The sequence below is a fragment of the Carettochelys insculpta genome, chromosome 1 (assembly GCF_033958435.1).
Source record: "Carettochelys insculpta isolate YL-2023 chromosome 1, ASM3395843v1, whole genome shotgun sequence".
Lineage (NCBI taxonomy): Eukaryota > Metazoa > Chordata > Testudines > Carettochelyidae > Carettochelys > Carettochelys insculpta.
In genome coordinates, this window is record NC_134137.1 from 287,900,395 (window position 1) to 287,915,959 (window position 15,565).

The window sequence follows — 15,565 nt, forward strand, 5'->3', positions numbered from 1 at the left end:
CAGTCTTAGTAGGACCTGCTATCGTTGGCCCAGCTTTCACAGAATCACACCAAGGGCAAAATCTCTTGACACCGGATTGCAGGACTGGCTGACAGCCAAGACAGGTCACTAGCAGGGGGACCGTGTCATTTTCTGTAACTTACCTGGCTTTTTCAGTTAGCAGTGGCAGATTTTCGCTGACCAGGCCGTGGCTGAGCACAAGAATAGATTCCGCACTCATTTCCGGATTTAGGATCAGCCCTGACATGATGCGACGCAGCGTTTCATGCACCTTGCGGGATATTTTCAGGCTCGTAGTACTCTCTAAAATCTAGACCGCACAACAGTCACATTAAGCTGTGACACAGGAGAGCTGTTCTGGGTGGGCAGCAGCGCGAAGTTACAAGAAAGGCCAATCCAAATTGCCTCCAGTACGAGCCGAATCCTGCTGCCCACCCTCCTCATATTCCTCCCACCCACCTCCACACTGATCTGCAAATCCCACAGGTGTAAAAGCAGTGGCACTCTAGCACCCGCAAGGGCAGGGATGGGCATCCCCCCCGTCTGGGGCTCCCAGTGACTTCTGCAGGGTTCTAGCAACACAGAGGCTTCCAGCCAGGCAGAACTGCTTGCAGGATTGGAGCCTTTATGATCTCTGGTGTAAATAATGTCATTGGAGGCAAATCACACACGAGAGGTGGGGCAGATAACACCCACAGGGGTTACTTCCTTTGCACAGGGCGGGGAGAAGAACAGGGAAGCGCTACCCCTTGCAATAGGTATAAATAGTAAATCCCTCATTTATCCTCTATGAGACCACGGATTTCCAGTGGGGGAAAATGAACAACCAGATCCCACCTGTGCAGTTATCCCACATTATGCTCTGAGCACTCTCAGATTCTTCTTTCACACGGCCGATTTGAGCACATTCAGTGTTGTGAGCAGGGCTCCCCATCCATGTTCCCACTCATGTGAAATAAATGTTTCACATGCACCGAGGGACGTGCTAATGTGTACAACCAGGACAAACACAAATCTAGCTGTGGGCATGCTGCTATTCAATTAGGGGGCCTTGGAGCCTCTCTGGATCGGCTGCACAAGCGCACAGACTACAGAAACACTGCACTCTGACCGGGTTTGCTTACCTCTTTCAAGGGAAGAATGAGCTTTGTCACTTGGTCCTTCCCTACGTACTGGGCAAGAATTTCATATGAATCATAACTCTTGCTTCTGCGAGCCTCCATAACTTTGGAGACTATTCCCTTCACTTCCTTTTCCTCTGCAACATCCCCAAACAGCTCCTGATTGAAAATCTTTTGAAATACAATGGAGAGAAATGAATGAGAGCAGAACAATCAAAAGGGACTTGAGCCTTGCAGTAACCACAGAAAACAGTATTCTCTTGGCAACCACAATAAAAAGTTGCACAAGTTCAGAGCAGACCCTGCCCTCTCCCCCTGTTGCAGGCACAAAAAACACCATATTGCATCAGGTGAGGCAGTGGGGAAGAGGGCACTGGGAACTCAGACGGGTAGTCCTTACGCCAGTTTCCTGTGGAACATAACTCCATGGGTGTTCTCTGCATCCTCTGTGGAAAGTTCCTGGTGACAAGGGGAAGGAATCTGTGGATGTGCCGTGGATGGCAGGCCAGACCTTCAATCACTTGCCCCATGGGAGGAAGAGGTGATTGTGGAGGTCACAGCGGCACCAATAGCCATGAGGCAGTAGTAAAAGAGCACAAGTCACACACAGTTACTTACTCATGCTAAGAACAGGGTCTTGCAGTCAACATATACTGAAGTCAAAGGCCCTCCCTTACACAAGGCTGGGGTTGCCAGTGGTGTCACCTGTTGCAACCCATCTCTGTACCTAAGCCCTCTCCCTTGGCACCTGACAAGTGTCTGGACTTCCATTTCAATTCATTCCTACCTCAGTCATAATGTCTAGGCAGGCATCCAAATCGCCCGGGTTAAGGCTGCTGGTAAGGCCTTTCAGTAACAGGTGCACAGTAAAAGTCAGCACATGGACCTGGAGACAAAACACAGCAACACATTTACCACCACCAGGCTGGGAGTTTTTGGCGGTGGGTTGTTCCTGAAAGAATCAGACTTGAGCATTCCCGCAGGTGAGCTCTCCTGGCTCTCAAACCATCCACGCCAGAACTCGCAGCAGGGAAACCACTGAGAACTGTCCCAACCCTATGGCGGGAAAGGGTTCACCGACTCATCCAAAACTCCACTCCAAAGGAACCAGTCACTTCTTTTAAAATTTCTCTCTTTTACCCATTTCTGCACATCCCCAAATGCCAGCTTGGCCAAGTGGAAGGTACGTAAGCACCTCCAGAGCCAGACCAGCACTGCTCAGAGAGAGACTGTGCCAAACCAGTGGCTTTCATCTGCTAGACTCCAGTAGCAGAAAGCCAGCCTCTCCCCGCTGGCAGAGCTTCTCTTTATAGTTTACAGTGAGAGGACGGATGACTGTGCGGATGAGGCACTAGACTAGGATTCAGGAGACAGGGTTTCTATTTCCAGCACTGTCACACACTCACTGTGTGACCTTGGGCAAGTCATTGAAGGTGAAATCCTGGCCCTACTGAGGTCAGTGCGAAAAGTTCAGCTGGGTCAGGACCTCACCCTTAATCCTTCTGTAAATTGGAGACAATATGCCACTTTCTTTAACTATCCCACCTACTAGGGTAAACTCTTCCAGGTCAGGACTTTCTTTGTGTCTGTGCAGAATATGCCTAGCAAAATGAGCCTGATTCCAAGTTAGGGTCTGAAGCCACGACTATACTACAAATTAATACGTATGAGAGAGGTAGCCGTGTTAGTCTGTAGCTTCGAGAACAACAAGAAGTCTTGTGGCATCTTACAGACTAACAGATATTTTGGAGCATAAGCTTTCGTGGCCCATGGAAGCTTATGCTCCAAAATATCTGTCAGTCTGCAAGGTGCCACAAGACTTCTTGTTGTTCAACAAATTAATAAGTCATTTTTCCACAGCATGAAGCAAAATGAATCACCCCTTGCGGTCTGCTCCCAGCAATTATAAAAAACTACAGGGAGGAAGAACCACCATGGGGTTACCTGGTAGCCATGGACAAGAGTTGACTGCATCTCTCTTAAGATGTACTGCAGATACCGTGCTCCCAAAGCCTCCATTATCTTGGTGAGGGTATTCCGTGCGATGTCTCGGATCTCCTGCGCCCGGTTCCTCAGAAGTGAGCAGACTTTCAGGAGAATGCTGGAACCAGAGATCATCAGCTCAGCAGAGTACCCAACACTGAGGCAACGGCCCCGGCTGCAATCCAGGGTGATTTCATGGGTTTTCTCTCACAGCTTTCCACCAGAAACAGTTGAGTCACTCTCAAAACCAGGCACTGCGGCCCCCTTGTTTTCATGTAGGCCTTTAAGGCCTTGTGTATGTGATACACTAAATGTACCAGCCTCACATGGTGCTACTACACAGAAAGGAAACATGGTTCAATTGCAGGACCAAGAGTCTGGATTCTAATCCTAGCTCTGCTGCCTCCATCTCTCAGCACTTCACCCTGCAGTTCTGACTACTAGTTAAGGATTTACCATCAAGCCCCTTTCATGTGTAGCTGGACTCTATACAAGAAAAAAAAGTCAAGGACAAAATCTAAAGACACTGTGATGGTATGTCTGCAAAATAACTGCAAGGTGTTTTAAAGGCCTTATCCTCCAGCCTGGCTTTTAGCCAGATGCAAAAAAGCAGGCTCTTAGAAATCTGGCCCTGAAACTTTTAGTGTAAGAAACGACATACGAGGAGTTGCTGCCCTCATACCTTGGGAGGTTTGCTTCCATGACCTCTTGTGGGAGAGACTGCATCAGCTTGACCATGGCAAATGCTAATGGAACCCGAACCACCTCTTCGTCATTCACAGCCTTGGATTTCACAAGCTTGTGTTCCTCATCCCTCTTCACCTGCAACGGGGGCAGACGCAAATCCCTGGTCACACCACACTGGTGACGTGAATGAACAACTTCTTGAACAGTTTTGGACTTCCTGTTCTTAACCCCATCAGACACAGTGCTGGCGCCCTCAGCCAACTGCCCACATTTTAAAGTGAACGGGACAGTCCAGTAACTGCCGTTAACTAATTTGGTACATGTGTCTAGCGCCTTCCAGATCCTGAAAGACCCCAGCGCACTTCACAGACCAGCGGTGTACAAAAGCAAGACACCCCATCACCACCCCTCCCCCATTTGCAGCCAGGCACCCTACCCTTCTCCCACCCCCTCAGCCAGGCAACCCTACCCCCAGTTACTGGGCAGCATGGTGCCCGAGCCCCCCCGAGGAGCCACCGCACTACCACACAGACCCCAAGCCAGCTGCGCGGTGCCTGAGGAACTGCCGCACCACTGCTCAAGCCACCGCACCAGCCCACCAACCTGCATTCACCACAATACGCTTCCCCGTTCGCCACATGGGGAGCATATTGGACACAGCAGCCTTCAACTATATCCTTTGGAAGCCACTGACCAGGGGAACCTGTTGCAGTGACACACTGCTTAGAGTGGAACTGATTCAGGGCATTTGGATGAACTTGTGCTCCTTTCCCTGTGCTACCACTGGGAAGAATCCTGGGCTCCCTCCCTGCCCCCTGCGTTCCCAAATGAAGCAGAGTGGGACAGCAGGGAAACAGAAAGAATACGCACATGGAGAGCGAATGCTGTACAAGTTCACACTAGAGAACTGGATACTTCAGGCTTAAACATTAGAACTATTTTTTCAATAAAACCTAGTGTTTAGCTAAACCCATTTTTCTAGGTTCCTAGGGAGTCCCCTTTGCCAAGCACCTCACCAGTATGTAACATACGTATCCTTCAAACACTCCAGTGAGGAAGGGAACTGCCATTTTCCCAGCTGAGGCATGGAGAAACAAAGTGACTTTCCCAAGGCCACACTAGAAGTCTGGCAGAGCAGGGAAGTGAACCCACACCTCCAGCTAGCACCCTGAGCACGGGACCATCTTTTTCCTGCATTTCTAATGCTCAAATTAAAGTGATGTTTATAAGTAGCCAAGTGCCATCGGGGCCTGTATGATATTCATGGCTTTAAATGTAAGTATATGAGGCAGGCGAATGGGTCACAAGTGAGGTAACGTGGAAGGGCTTGTCAGCAACGCCAATGACATGCAAACTCCCTCTCACACTTAGCAGTGGTCTCTCTATGGGTCAGGATGAAGTAATGAGTGGAGGCTCCTCTGCCTCGCTCTTGGCACCTGCACCAGGGTCACTTGCAGCCATGTACATTTACAAACAAACAATCTTGTCCATGCTGAACGCTCACCTTTGCAGCGAGGCACCTATGTAACTTGGGCAAGATGCTGCCAGTTACTGTTTCACGAATGTGTTCAATCAGACACTCCAGCTCCTCCTTTGTTCGGGGAAGGGAAGACAGCCATTTTGTGGTTTTCTGGGTCTCTTCAGATTCTCCGGTGCCGGCCTGGTCATGCTGAGTCAGTGAAGGCTCCCTCTGCTTTTCACGGTCTTCAAGCAGGTTTTTGCTCTTCTCCCCCTCAGCTTCCTCCTCCCCCTCACTCTGCTCCAACTCCATGGCTTCATTTTCTGCTACTTCCTCAACATCCATGGCCTCTGCATCTGTCAGGAGAAATCAAATCAGAGCTCAAATGAAGGCAACATTGTGAGAGTACCACACATATCTTCCAGAAGAGCCATGCGAATATGTCACAGAAACAAGTTCCCTCATTGCAGCTGCAGCAGAGGCAGGGTGGAGCACGTAGCACTCTGTCCAATCCTTATCCAGCAAAGCAATCCCTGCAAGACCACTGCTCCAGCCAGCGTAACCTAGAGCAACCCTCAGACCAATCTAAATTACGAACAGGCTATTTTGGCCCAGGATCAGTACGAATTATGAAGACAGACAAAGAGTGTAGATTAGTCAAAACAGGTCTTCTAATCAGGACACCTTAAATGCCTGAAAGCGCTGACTTGAGGTATAATGCAATGGAAAATTGGACTAGACTGTGAGCAACTCACACATGTGGTTTCATCATTAGGAATCTGAAAACTCACCTTCATTCTGAACAGTCTTAAGTTGCTTTTCAAGGGTGTCATGGTCAAAATGAAAAGCTTCTAGCACAGTCACTAACAAGCTGTCAGACAACAGATGGAATAAAAGGTCAGTTCTTTTCATATCCAGAAAAAGATACATAGTCTGCTCAGGTGCCAGAAAAAACTCCAAGTGGCTATTTTGGGGGATTTATTTTGTTTTTTATTTTTTTTTCAATTACAGAATTACAAAACTCCAACTTAGAGGAATAATGACACCAAAACAGTGACAATATTAAAATCCTAAAACCATCCACTAACATGCTGAGTATTTTATTGGTAGCATTAATACTAAAATGACAGTGAGCATCAAAAACAAGCATTACTCTACCTGACAGCCAGTTTTTGGTTGATCTGCCCAGTTTGCAAAACATGTATGAAATGTTTTAAGTGGTACATATATGCTGACCAAGAAAGATGCCTGCAAACAGCGCCTATAACTTCAACGGAAGCTGTGATCATATTTTCATGCTGCCAAAACACAAGTAAACAATCCCACTATTAATATAATTTGTATACTGGGGATTTCTTGTTAACTCTTTCACATCATCCCAAGTCTCTGAAAATGAACAAGAAAGTCACAGAATGGATTAAGAAATTGACTTCTAAGGCACCAATCCTGCAAATACTTATCCATATGTTTAACAGTGCTCAGGTGAATAATTCCATCAAAGTCAATGGAACCACTTGTGAAAAGATAAACACGTGAGCATTTTCAGCATCAGGCATAAGAGGATTTCTCACATTACGCAACGTGAACAGATCCTATTTGTTTGGTGTGATTCCGTGTTGGATCCTTTCCTGCTTATCTCTAGAGCACTGAATTTCTCAGGCAGGACAGAACAGCTCTCAAAAACAATAACAGCAACAAGAAAAAAAAACAGCAACTCACCTCTGGCTTTCTAAATACCAGCTAGGCATACTGTTTTGAGTTTAAGTAACCCTGTCCCTAAAGATATGTTGTATACAAAAATATATGAAACAGAACTAATCTTTTAAATAGTAACAGAGAGGAAGCCGTGCTAGTCTATACACCATCAAAACAAAAAGCAGTCAAGTAGCACTTTAAAGACTAGCAAAATAGTTTATTAGGTGAGCTTTCGTGGGACAGACCCACTTCTTCAGACCATAGCCAGACCAGAACAGACTCAATATTTATGAGGCACAGATATTGAGTCTGTTTCTGGTCTGGCTATGGTCTGAAGAAGTGGGTCTGTCCCACGAAAGCTCACCTAATAAACTATTTTGCTAGTCTTGAAAGTGCTACTTGACTGCTTTTTGTTTTGATAATGTTTTAAAGAATGACAGATTAGATGTCATCATCCTTCAAGCTGTCTACGTCAATTACCAAGTGACTACCGACTTTGGAAGATTTGAGTTTCTTGTTGTTGTCATACCCACTGGTCTGTACAAACTCCTTACCAGTTGTATACTAGTTGCACACTATCTCCTTGAGAAACTAATGTGACAAGCTCTGTGCAATGGAGCTTCTGTGAATTCTGGAGACAAAGGGAAAATTTTCAGCCCAAGCCACTCTGTCAATTAATTGTGTGTATGACGGAAAATTAGCAGAGCAGAAAGTAAGGAAAGCTATAAAAGCACCGAATTCTGTAAGATGCAGGAAGTGCTTAGCCTCTTACAGGACTGGATCCAAGCTGCTTCTTAATCCCTCCTTCTCCAATAGCAAGAGGCACAGTATTGCCATCTCAAAAGCAAAATATTTCACAGCTGTCACACTTATAAGGTGACATACATGGTAGAAAGAATGACCTGACAATGATGGATACATTCGTATTGAATCAGCGATATATTTAAAATCTACCTTTAGCATTTTCTCATCAAAAACGGTAGTAGTTGCATAAGGCATGATGTAGTTCTGGAGAGATTTGGAGGACAGTATAATTCTGTCTTCAGTCAGCTGTTTAGCCAATTTCTTTAGGGCTCGAGCTCTTCTGTGGATCTGGAAGAGATTGGCAAATTAGCAACCATTCAGCAACAGAACTTTGGTGTTTAATAATTTTTAATACAGCAATTGTAAGTGTGCCCAAAGCTTAAACACGATGAAATAAATATGTGTCCCTATTTCTAGTGACCAGTCATATTTTCCCCCCTCTATCTCTGAAATTTCTCCAGCTTTGTTCCTCTATAAACGTTGCAATTCATGGTGTTTTATTCACTAATAAATCACAAACAGTGGAATATTGCATCTTCAGTGCATGAGACAGGAGGCTAACCAGGGAAAAACAATGGATAAGAAATTAAATGAGAAGAAATTTTAAAAACACAGGCAGCATGTAGCTACAGAGCTAACAAATGCTCTCTTTGAACCTCTTTCTGGAAAAAAAAGAAAAAATGACGGAAGGCTGTATTTACTCTACGCAAAAAGAGGTCATTGAATCATCTGGATAGGTATATTTAAAAACAACGAAAAGACATAACAAAGATTAGGAAATTCACAGTCTGATCCAATGCCCTTTGAAATCAGGCCCTAGATGTTTGCTAAAATAGATTTAAAAGCTATTCATCAATGTATTCAATACAAACATTAGTGTACAGTGTTTCTACAACACACCTCTGTTTTGATTCGTATTGTTAAGAAGTAATAAAGCTAGACCACGATACAGTGAGGAGCATGGGGCTACCAAGAAATAAGAACATTAGAACTGCATGGTTAATAATCTAGGACATTTTACTAACGGATATAGAAGATATCACACTTTTAAGATGCATAATGGGGAAAATATACATGTATGTATAATGTATAGCTCAGGGGTCTGCAACCTGCAGCTCTGGAGCTAAATCTGGCTCTATAAGGACTTCTGTGTGGCTCCCAACACTATAATTGCAAAGTAGAGAAGGAAGAAAATAAAAAACACCCACCCTTCTGACTGTTTTTAATAAATGGTGAATGTCTAAAAGCTTCAAAATAAACAACTCACATCTAAATACTAAATGATACATGATCTCAAAACTTTGGTTAAATCCCCCTATAATGTGTGTGTTGTGGGATATGATCCTGTATCTGTGTTTTGATCGTGTTGCTAATAAAATCTTGATTCTGACAAGGAAAAGAAAACTTGCAGCATTCTTGCTGTGAAGGGCAACGCATTTTAAGAAAGAAAACTGAAATTAAACATGAAATAAAATTAGCATAATTAAAGTAGGACTGAAATGGCTTCAAAAAAGGAGGACAACAGAAGCTGAAAACAGAATTTCAAACAGAATGGACCCAATCCTTTGCATTTATACCGAGTTTGGCTGGCTCCCTTTGGGTCTGTCTACACTAGGAACTAACTTTGAAGTTAACTTCGAAGTTAGGCACTACATCCAAGCAGCCAGCACGTTTTCCCTTACTTCCCATTTTCCCTGAATTCGAAGTTAACTCCTACTCCCAAGTAGGGAGCCCAACTCTGAAGTCCTTACTCCATTCCCGGGAATGGAGTAGTGCCCTACGCTGAAGTTTAACTTCGAAGTAGGGTGTGTGTAGACATTCTACTTCGAAGTTGTAAGCAACTTTGAAGTTATTTTTGTAGTGCAGACACAGCCCTTGTGTCTCATTTGCAATGAGAAACTCACCACCAACAAAAAATGCAACTTGGAGAAAATATGTAAAAAATTTGTGTACGTCCTACAGTAAACATGTATCACATTACATATCATTGTGTGTGCTGGTCTTCAAGGTTCATAAGGACCATCTTGTACTCAGATGCATTGTAGCGCTTCAGTTATTGGTTTGTTTTTTTTTTTAAACTGAATTTGAAAAAATGGCTCTTCTTGCTATTTTGATGGCTGACCCCTGGTACAGCTAACACCAGATACTGTAACTGAAGTAGGAACAATTTCCTATAAATACAAACTTCACTTAGACTGTAAAAAGAAAGCGCAGATAACAGTGAAATGCCTAAATAACAAAGACACCTCAATCCCATTTAGTTCAAAGAGTCTTACAAGCTCAATTTTACTTCTGATGAAATGTTAATGTTTTACGATAGAAAAAAAGGACACTGAGCTTTACCTGAATATGTTTCATGTTCTCAAAGAAATCCATCTCTGGGTCATGCCAGTCAGTTAGTTGGACCAAATCTTGGAACTCTGGGTGCTTTGGAAAAGTTCGAATCAAGCAGGAAAGTAACGAAGTATAGTCTTGTTGAATGCTCTACAAACAGTGAGTGAGTGACGGTTAGTGTTTACAGGGGATGCATCAATTCCTGAGGCAGAACTGCTAACCACCTAGTGTAAAACATGTTTGGCACAACCTTCCCTTTTATTTTTGTTTTAAGTACCGGTTGTTTTCATTTACATTGCACAAAACTGAACAATGTACAAAAAAAAACTAAGAAAATCCCTGCCCTAAGAGTTTTCCTAGTGGAAAGTTGAGCTGTGCAGGGAAATGCAGAAGGGAGGGATTGGTCTTGTTTTTTAAAGATTTAAACCAAGAATAATTTTTCTGTGCATTAAACCATATAAGTTCGCCATTACATTGCTAAAGAGGATTAAAGGACTCATGGATCCTAATATTGTTAGTAGGGTCCCACCAATTTCACAGCTGTGAAAAGCATGCCACAGACTCTGAAAAAAGCCCTTCCTTGTGAAATCTGATCTCCTCCCTTGCAGGTGGAGCACCCCAGTTGGGGGAGATCCTAGCTGCATATCCCCATGGAGCTGGGGAGGGACAGGACTTGTCTGTCCCCTGCACGGCTGCTTGTGGAAGGAGATCAGACCCACCTTGGAATGCCCCTCCCTACCACTGGAAGTCCTGGGCTGGACAGCAATCCTGGGGATTCCAGCAGCTAGAGGTGGTGAGTCTGATCTGGTGCCACAGTTACAACAAACATTTCAGGCGTAAACAGCTGAAAACATGAAACTGATCAGTTAAACTTCCTGGCCATGAAAGTGATCAAAATGGGTTGTGAATTCGGTAAGGCCCTAACCATCAGGATAACCAGGTGATAAGCAGTGAGCCCTCAAGTTCCTACCTCTGTTTTGCTCTTCAGCCCCTTTCTCAAAGACACCAGCAGAGTGTGGTGGATTATTTCTTTGTATTCGTCTTCTGTGTGGCTGATTTCTGCTAGCCGGTGGACAATACTGGTCAGACACAGGCTGGCAGTGTCACTTAGAGACATCTCCCCTAACTGAGATGGTAAAAAGATCATTTCACATAAGTCTGGGAACAGCACCAAAAGGAATGACAAAAATCTCCATATTTCACAGCTCCAAAACTGAGATTACCACTGCCCCCACACATCCAGACCAAACACACTCGTTTCAGAGAGCTGTAACAGAGGGAACATTCACTCTCCACAAATCTGGACTGGGCAAAACCATTTGAAGTATTATAAACAAAGTCCACCAGGGATCCATTATACAAATTATACAAAACTATCTATGCCCTTCCCAAGAAACACAGTTGGACAAATCCACTGGCCCATGGAGCTCAATGAAAAGACTCTCAACTGCACTTCTCTGGGTGTTAGAATTGGGTCCTTTGAGGAAAAACCAGCTTTTCAAGATTCCCAGTGAGCTTCTGTAGCTATGCAGCCCAGATTCATTACAGAGGTTGCTCTGTGCTGTAGACGCACCCTGAGCCAGTGTTAGGCCCATCCTATTCCTCTTCTTGCACTGTGCTTGCATGTCACAACACTCACAGAAAACACGGTGCAGACATTGCTAGGAAAGTCATATCTTGGCTGTTGTGAAAAGTAAACAATTTTTGCAGACACTATTTCTTGGCACCAAAAGAACTGGAAAGTAACATTAATTACACAAACCCCCTGCAATTCCCCAAAAGGAGACACTTTCCACTAACCTGGATGGTGTAGAAGCAGTTATGCATAACTGGAATAAGAAAGCTGACATCCACTGTTTGCATTTCTTTGATCTGAGAAGTGATTGCTTGGAATGCTGAGAGGCGAACGTCAAAATCAATATCATCAAGGTGCCGTTGATCAAAGGCATTCAGCTAACAAACATCATTAAATTAAAAAGAATGTTTAAAAATTATCCAACACAAGACTGAATACATAAGTAAACAAAAAAACGTACATACCTTAACTACCTCAGTAATGTATTTCAATTCACTTTCCAGATCAGATAAAGTCTGAAGGAAAAAAAAAAAGAAAAAAAAAAGAAAACTTAAAACTAAAGCAAGTTAAGTCACACGCAGCAAACAAATATTAGGACTTTGCAGCAGGAAAAAGCTCTAATTTGAATCAGGCTTAAATTTTGGCCACTTTAGAGAAAATTGCAGGAGAGGGGAGAGTGAAAGAGAGTAACTGATATTGTATCATTATAACATGAGCACCTCTCCTGGGATACTACAGATGAACATTTTTAATTTCTGGATCTTGCTGTATCTTTCATACATCTCCTGATGAAAACAAACTTAAGGGTATATCTACACTCACCAGAAGATGGACACGTGGACGATCAGTCTTCCAGGGTTCAAGTTAGCATGCTGAGTGGGGCCACGCTAAATCAAACAATCAGGGTTCTGCTATTGACCCCAGTACTCCTCACAGGCACGAGGAGTCAGGGAAGTCGACCAGAGAATTTCTCCCGTCAACCTCCCACTGTGCGTGATGGTGCCAAAAATCTATTTAAGATCTGTTGACTCCGGTTACACAATTCTCGTAACTGGAATGACACATCTTAATCGATTTGTTCCCCTAGTGCAGATCAGGCCTAAGAGGTACAATTCAAGGGAAGCACAAAACAGCTGGGCTGATTTCTATCACAAAAAGGAGGAGTAAACAAGCTGGGGTCTGTGAAGGGTATTGCAAGGGCGGGGGGAGTTGTGGAAAAACAAATAAAAATGATAATAGCAAATAAGTTTTAAATAAAATTGCAAAGTTAGAATCAATTATTATTTTTAAATTAAATATCTTCCAATAGTGTCACATCGGAAATGAGCATGCATCGTTTTAAATGTTAATTATGTGCATTTCCTTTTTCATTTAATGAAGCATACAGAGCAGCTAGAACTTGCTTTGATGGGGGCGTGCAAACAGTTTGGGGGAGGTGACTGAGGGCAAGAACTAGTGAAAAGGTTGGGAACCACTGATGAAGAGGATTATGGCTAAAAGGTATTTTGGTTTAAAATACAATCGATCTGAACAAATTCACCCAATCAGAATGCAGTGACAGGCCAAAAAAGGAGTATGTTGATATCTGTCTTTCTACTTCGCTGACAGCTATCAGTTGCAAAGATTTTTATTATACCAAATATCTTGAAGGAGATTTAAAGATCTAGGAGTCCACATGGCATAACTGCAGATGAAACTAATTATTACTGTCCCTTATCTGTCAGAAAGAGTAGGATAAGGAAACCACAGAAAGGTACTTAAACGTAGTACCTGAAAAACCACACAGAGTGTCTGTCGAGATAATTTGTTCTGGATAACCGAGAACAGTTTTGCCAGAGGCTTGAGGAAGCTTGTTGGGTTTAAGCAGTGCCTTAGCAAGTTCTGCACTGTTGTCAGGATGTCCAGCTCCGTATCCTGAAAGAAACAGACAGTTGTTTGTTCACGAATCATAACAACACCGTTAGCTCATAAGAATCACAACATCATTCAGTTTCTTTGAGAAGTGTCTCCTGCCACAGTGTAACGTTAAGATTTTGATTTGATTTATGCACATTACAGATGTGAAATGAGAATTAGTGAATGATTTCCCATAAGCTCTTGGAAAAATAACTCTGTTTTAATCAGCTATTAATCACACAGTCTGAACAGGTAAGACTAAATCATACCTACAGTGATTTCTTTTGGATCCTCTGTCTGAGGTACTAGTAGTAGCTAAGCACTGATTTCATTGTTAATCTGCTAGTCAAACAGTAGCACATAGTTGATTTTCGGGCCGGAGTGACTCTAGCCTGACCTCCTGTACAGCACAGGCCATTTCACCAAGTGATTTCCATATCAATCCCATAAGTTCTAAATAAGCTCCAGCACACCCTTTAGAAAGGCATTCAACTCCTGACTGAATACTCGAGCCTTCAAGCTGATGATCTGTGGACTCCCCTGGGGATTAATCTTGCTCTGGAAAAAGAAGCTTGGCAAACAAAGAAACAGGAATTCCAGAACTGAAGGAGCCTGTCAAAATCCTTTGCTTCTTGTTTCCTTTAATGATTTGTCAAAGCCTCAGACGTTCTTTGACACTGCAATCCACTGGCTGGGCAGGGCTAGGGATTTTCTTTTTAAAAGAAAGCCCAGATTTTTGAAGCATGGCTCTGGCATCCAGGGTCGGATTTCGTCTGCAGCCACAGACCCACAGAATGCCACCATCAGTGGCTACCTCATGGAGTGTCAGATCAACCGGGGAAATAACTGATGGATCACAGAAGCTTCAATACTATCACAATAAGCAGTGTGAATGTTTCATGAGCTCCTGCTACTTAATGAATCAACAGCATCTCCATGGCGTGAATGGTCAAAGCATTAGAAGCCACATACGTATTTCTGCAATGCCCTCCTTCGCAAACAAGGGGGCCACAACCACCCCAGCTATGACTCTTCTTGCAAGACAACCACCAAGACTGATTCTATTGGGGAAGGCAGCTTAACATGACAGAAGATCGTGTGTGGGGAACAGAAGAGGGGAGAATTAAACAGGTGTTATCATAGTCTTGTACATGGCACCAAGAGTTGCATTTTAGAAATTCCCTAGAGCTGTCATGATTACAAGAGCTTAAGAATGAAAGCAGTAACTCACAAGTGATTATGAGATTTTTAATGGCATCAAAAATAATCAAACTTACTAAAGAAAATGCACGGTTTCTGAGAAAGAAAGAATACCTACCTGCATAATGTTGTTCTGGTGAAGGAAAGGTAGGAGGAGGCTGATGAGGACAGAACTCTGACCTTTGTCCTGTATAAACTTGCTGATCCTATATTTATTAAAAAAAGGTTAATCTTGTATCCATACACTTGCTGATACAAAGAGAACAGAGGGTTCATGGGCTGCAATAAAAGTGATGAAACTTGGTGCTGGAACAGAAAGTTATGTCAGCACATCCATTCTGAACCTGTATTTTTAAGGTTTACAGACTCAAGCCCCTTGTGCTGCTGTTGGGCCCATGTGAATAGACCCTTGAACTCACAGAGAGCCACTGACTTCAAAAGGACTATGGACATAAGCTCAAGGCCTCAAACCTTTACAGTAATACTAAGAGGCAATTTAGCATTTGAGGAATCACCCGAAGATTTTTTTTTTAAAAGAATATTCATATAAAATCAGACCCAGCCACTTTAAATTGCACAAAGGGCAATTTCAAAACTAATGCCTAGCACGTGACAGAGGGCCAAGTTCCATCTTCAGTCAGGTGGGAGTTGCCAGTAGTGGGAATAAGAAGGCAGACTATGTCTCCCGTAAAATAGCCCTTTGTATTTTATATTTAAAAAAACAACTAAACAATATGGATACGTTGAGCAATTTTTCACATATTTTTTTCTGTGAATTTTAACATATTTAAGCTATCTCCCTGTATTAAA

General features: G+C 43.3%; 1 protein-coding gene across 1 annotated transcript in view; it reads right to left on the reverse strand.

The window, feature by feature from the left end:
- UTP20 (UTP20 small subunit processome component) overlaps positions 1 to 15,565 on the reverse strand; it is a 94,330-nt gene that overhangs the window by 28,122 nt on the left and 50,643 nt on the right. The window contains exons 32-46 of the mRNA XM_075011254.1: positions 14,874 to 14,961; positions 13,430 to 13,573; positions 12,124 to 12,174; positions 11,884 to 12,036; positions 11,054 to 11,209; positions 10,093 to 10,233; positions 7,900 to 8,037; positions 6,409 to 6,548; positions 6,042 to 6,121; positions 5,296 to 5,606; positions 3,787 to 3,926; positions 3,066 to 3,222; positions 1,909 to 2,007; positions 1,125 to 1,292; positions 144 to 310 (exon numbers count right to left, since the gene is read on the reverse strand). Coding sequence (XP_074867355.1) covers positions 144 to 310; positions 1,125 to 1,292; positions 1,909 to 2,007; positions 3,066 to 3,222; positions 3,787 to 3,926; positions 5,296 to 5,606; positions 6,042 to 6,121; positions 6,409 to 6,548; positions 7,900 to 8,037; positions 10,093 to 10,233; positions 11,054 to 11,209; positions 11,884 to 12,036; positions 12,124 to 12,174; positions 13,430 to 13,573; positions 14,874 to 14,961 — 2,133 coding nt within the window. The remainder of the gene's footprint in view (positions 1 to 143; positions 311 to 1,124; positions 1,293 to 1,908; positions 2,008 to 3,065; positions 3,223 to 3,786; positions 3,927 to 5,295; positions 5,607 to 6,041; positions 6,122 to 6,408; positions 6,549 to 7,899; positions 8,038 to 10,092; positions 10,234 to 11,053; positions 11,210 to 11,883; positions 12,037 to 12,123; positions 12,175 to 13,429; positions 13,574 to 14,873; positions 14,962 to 15,565) is intronic.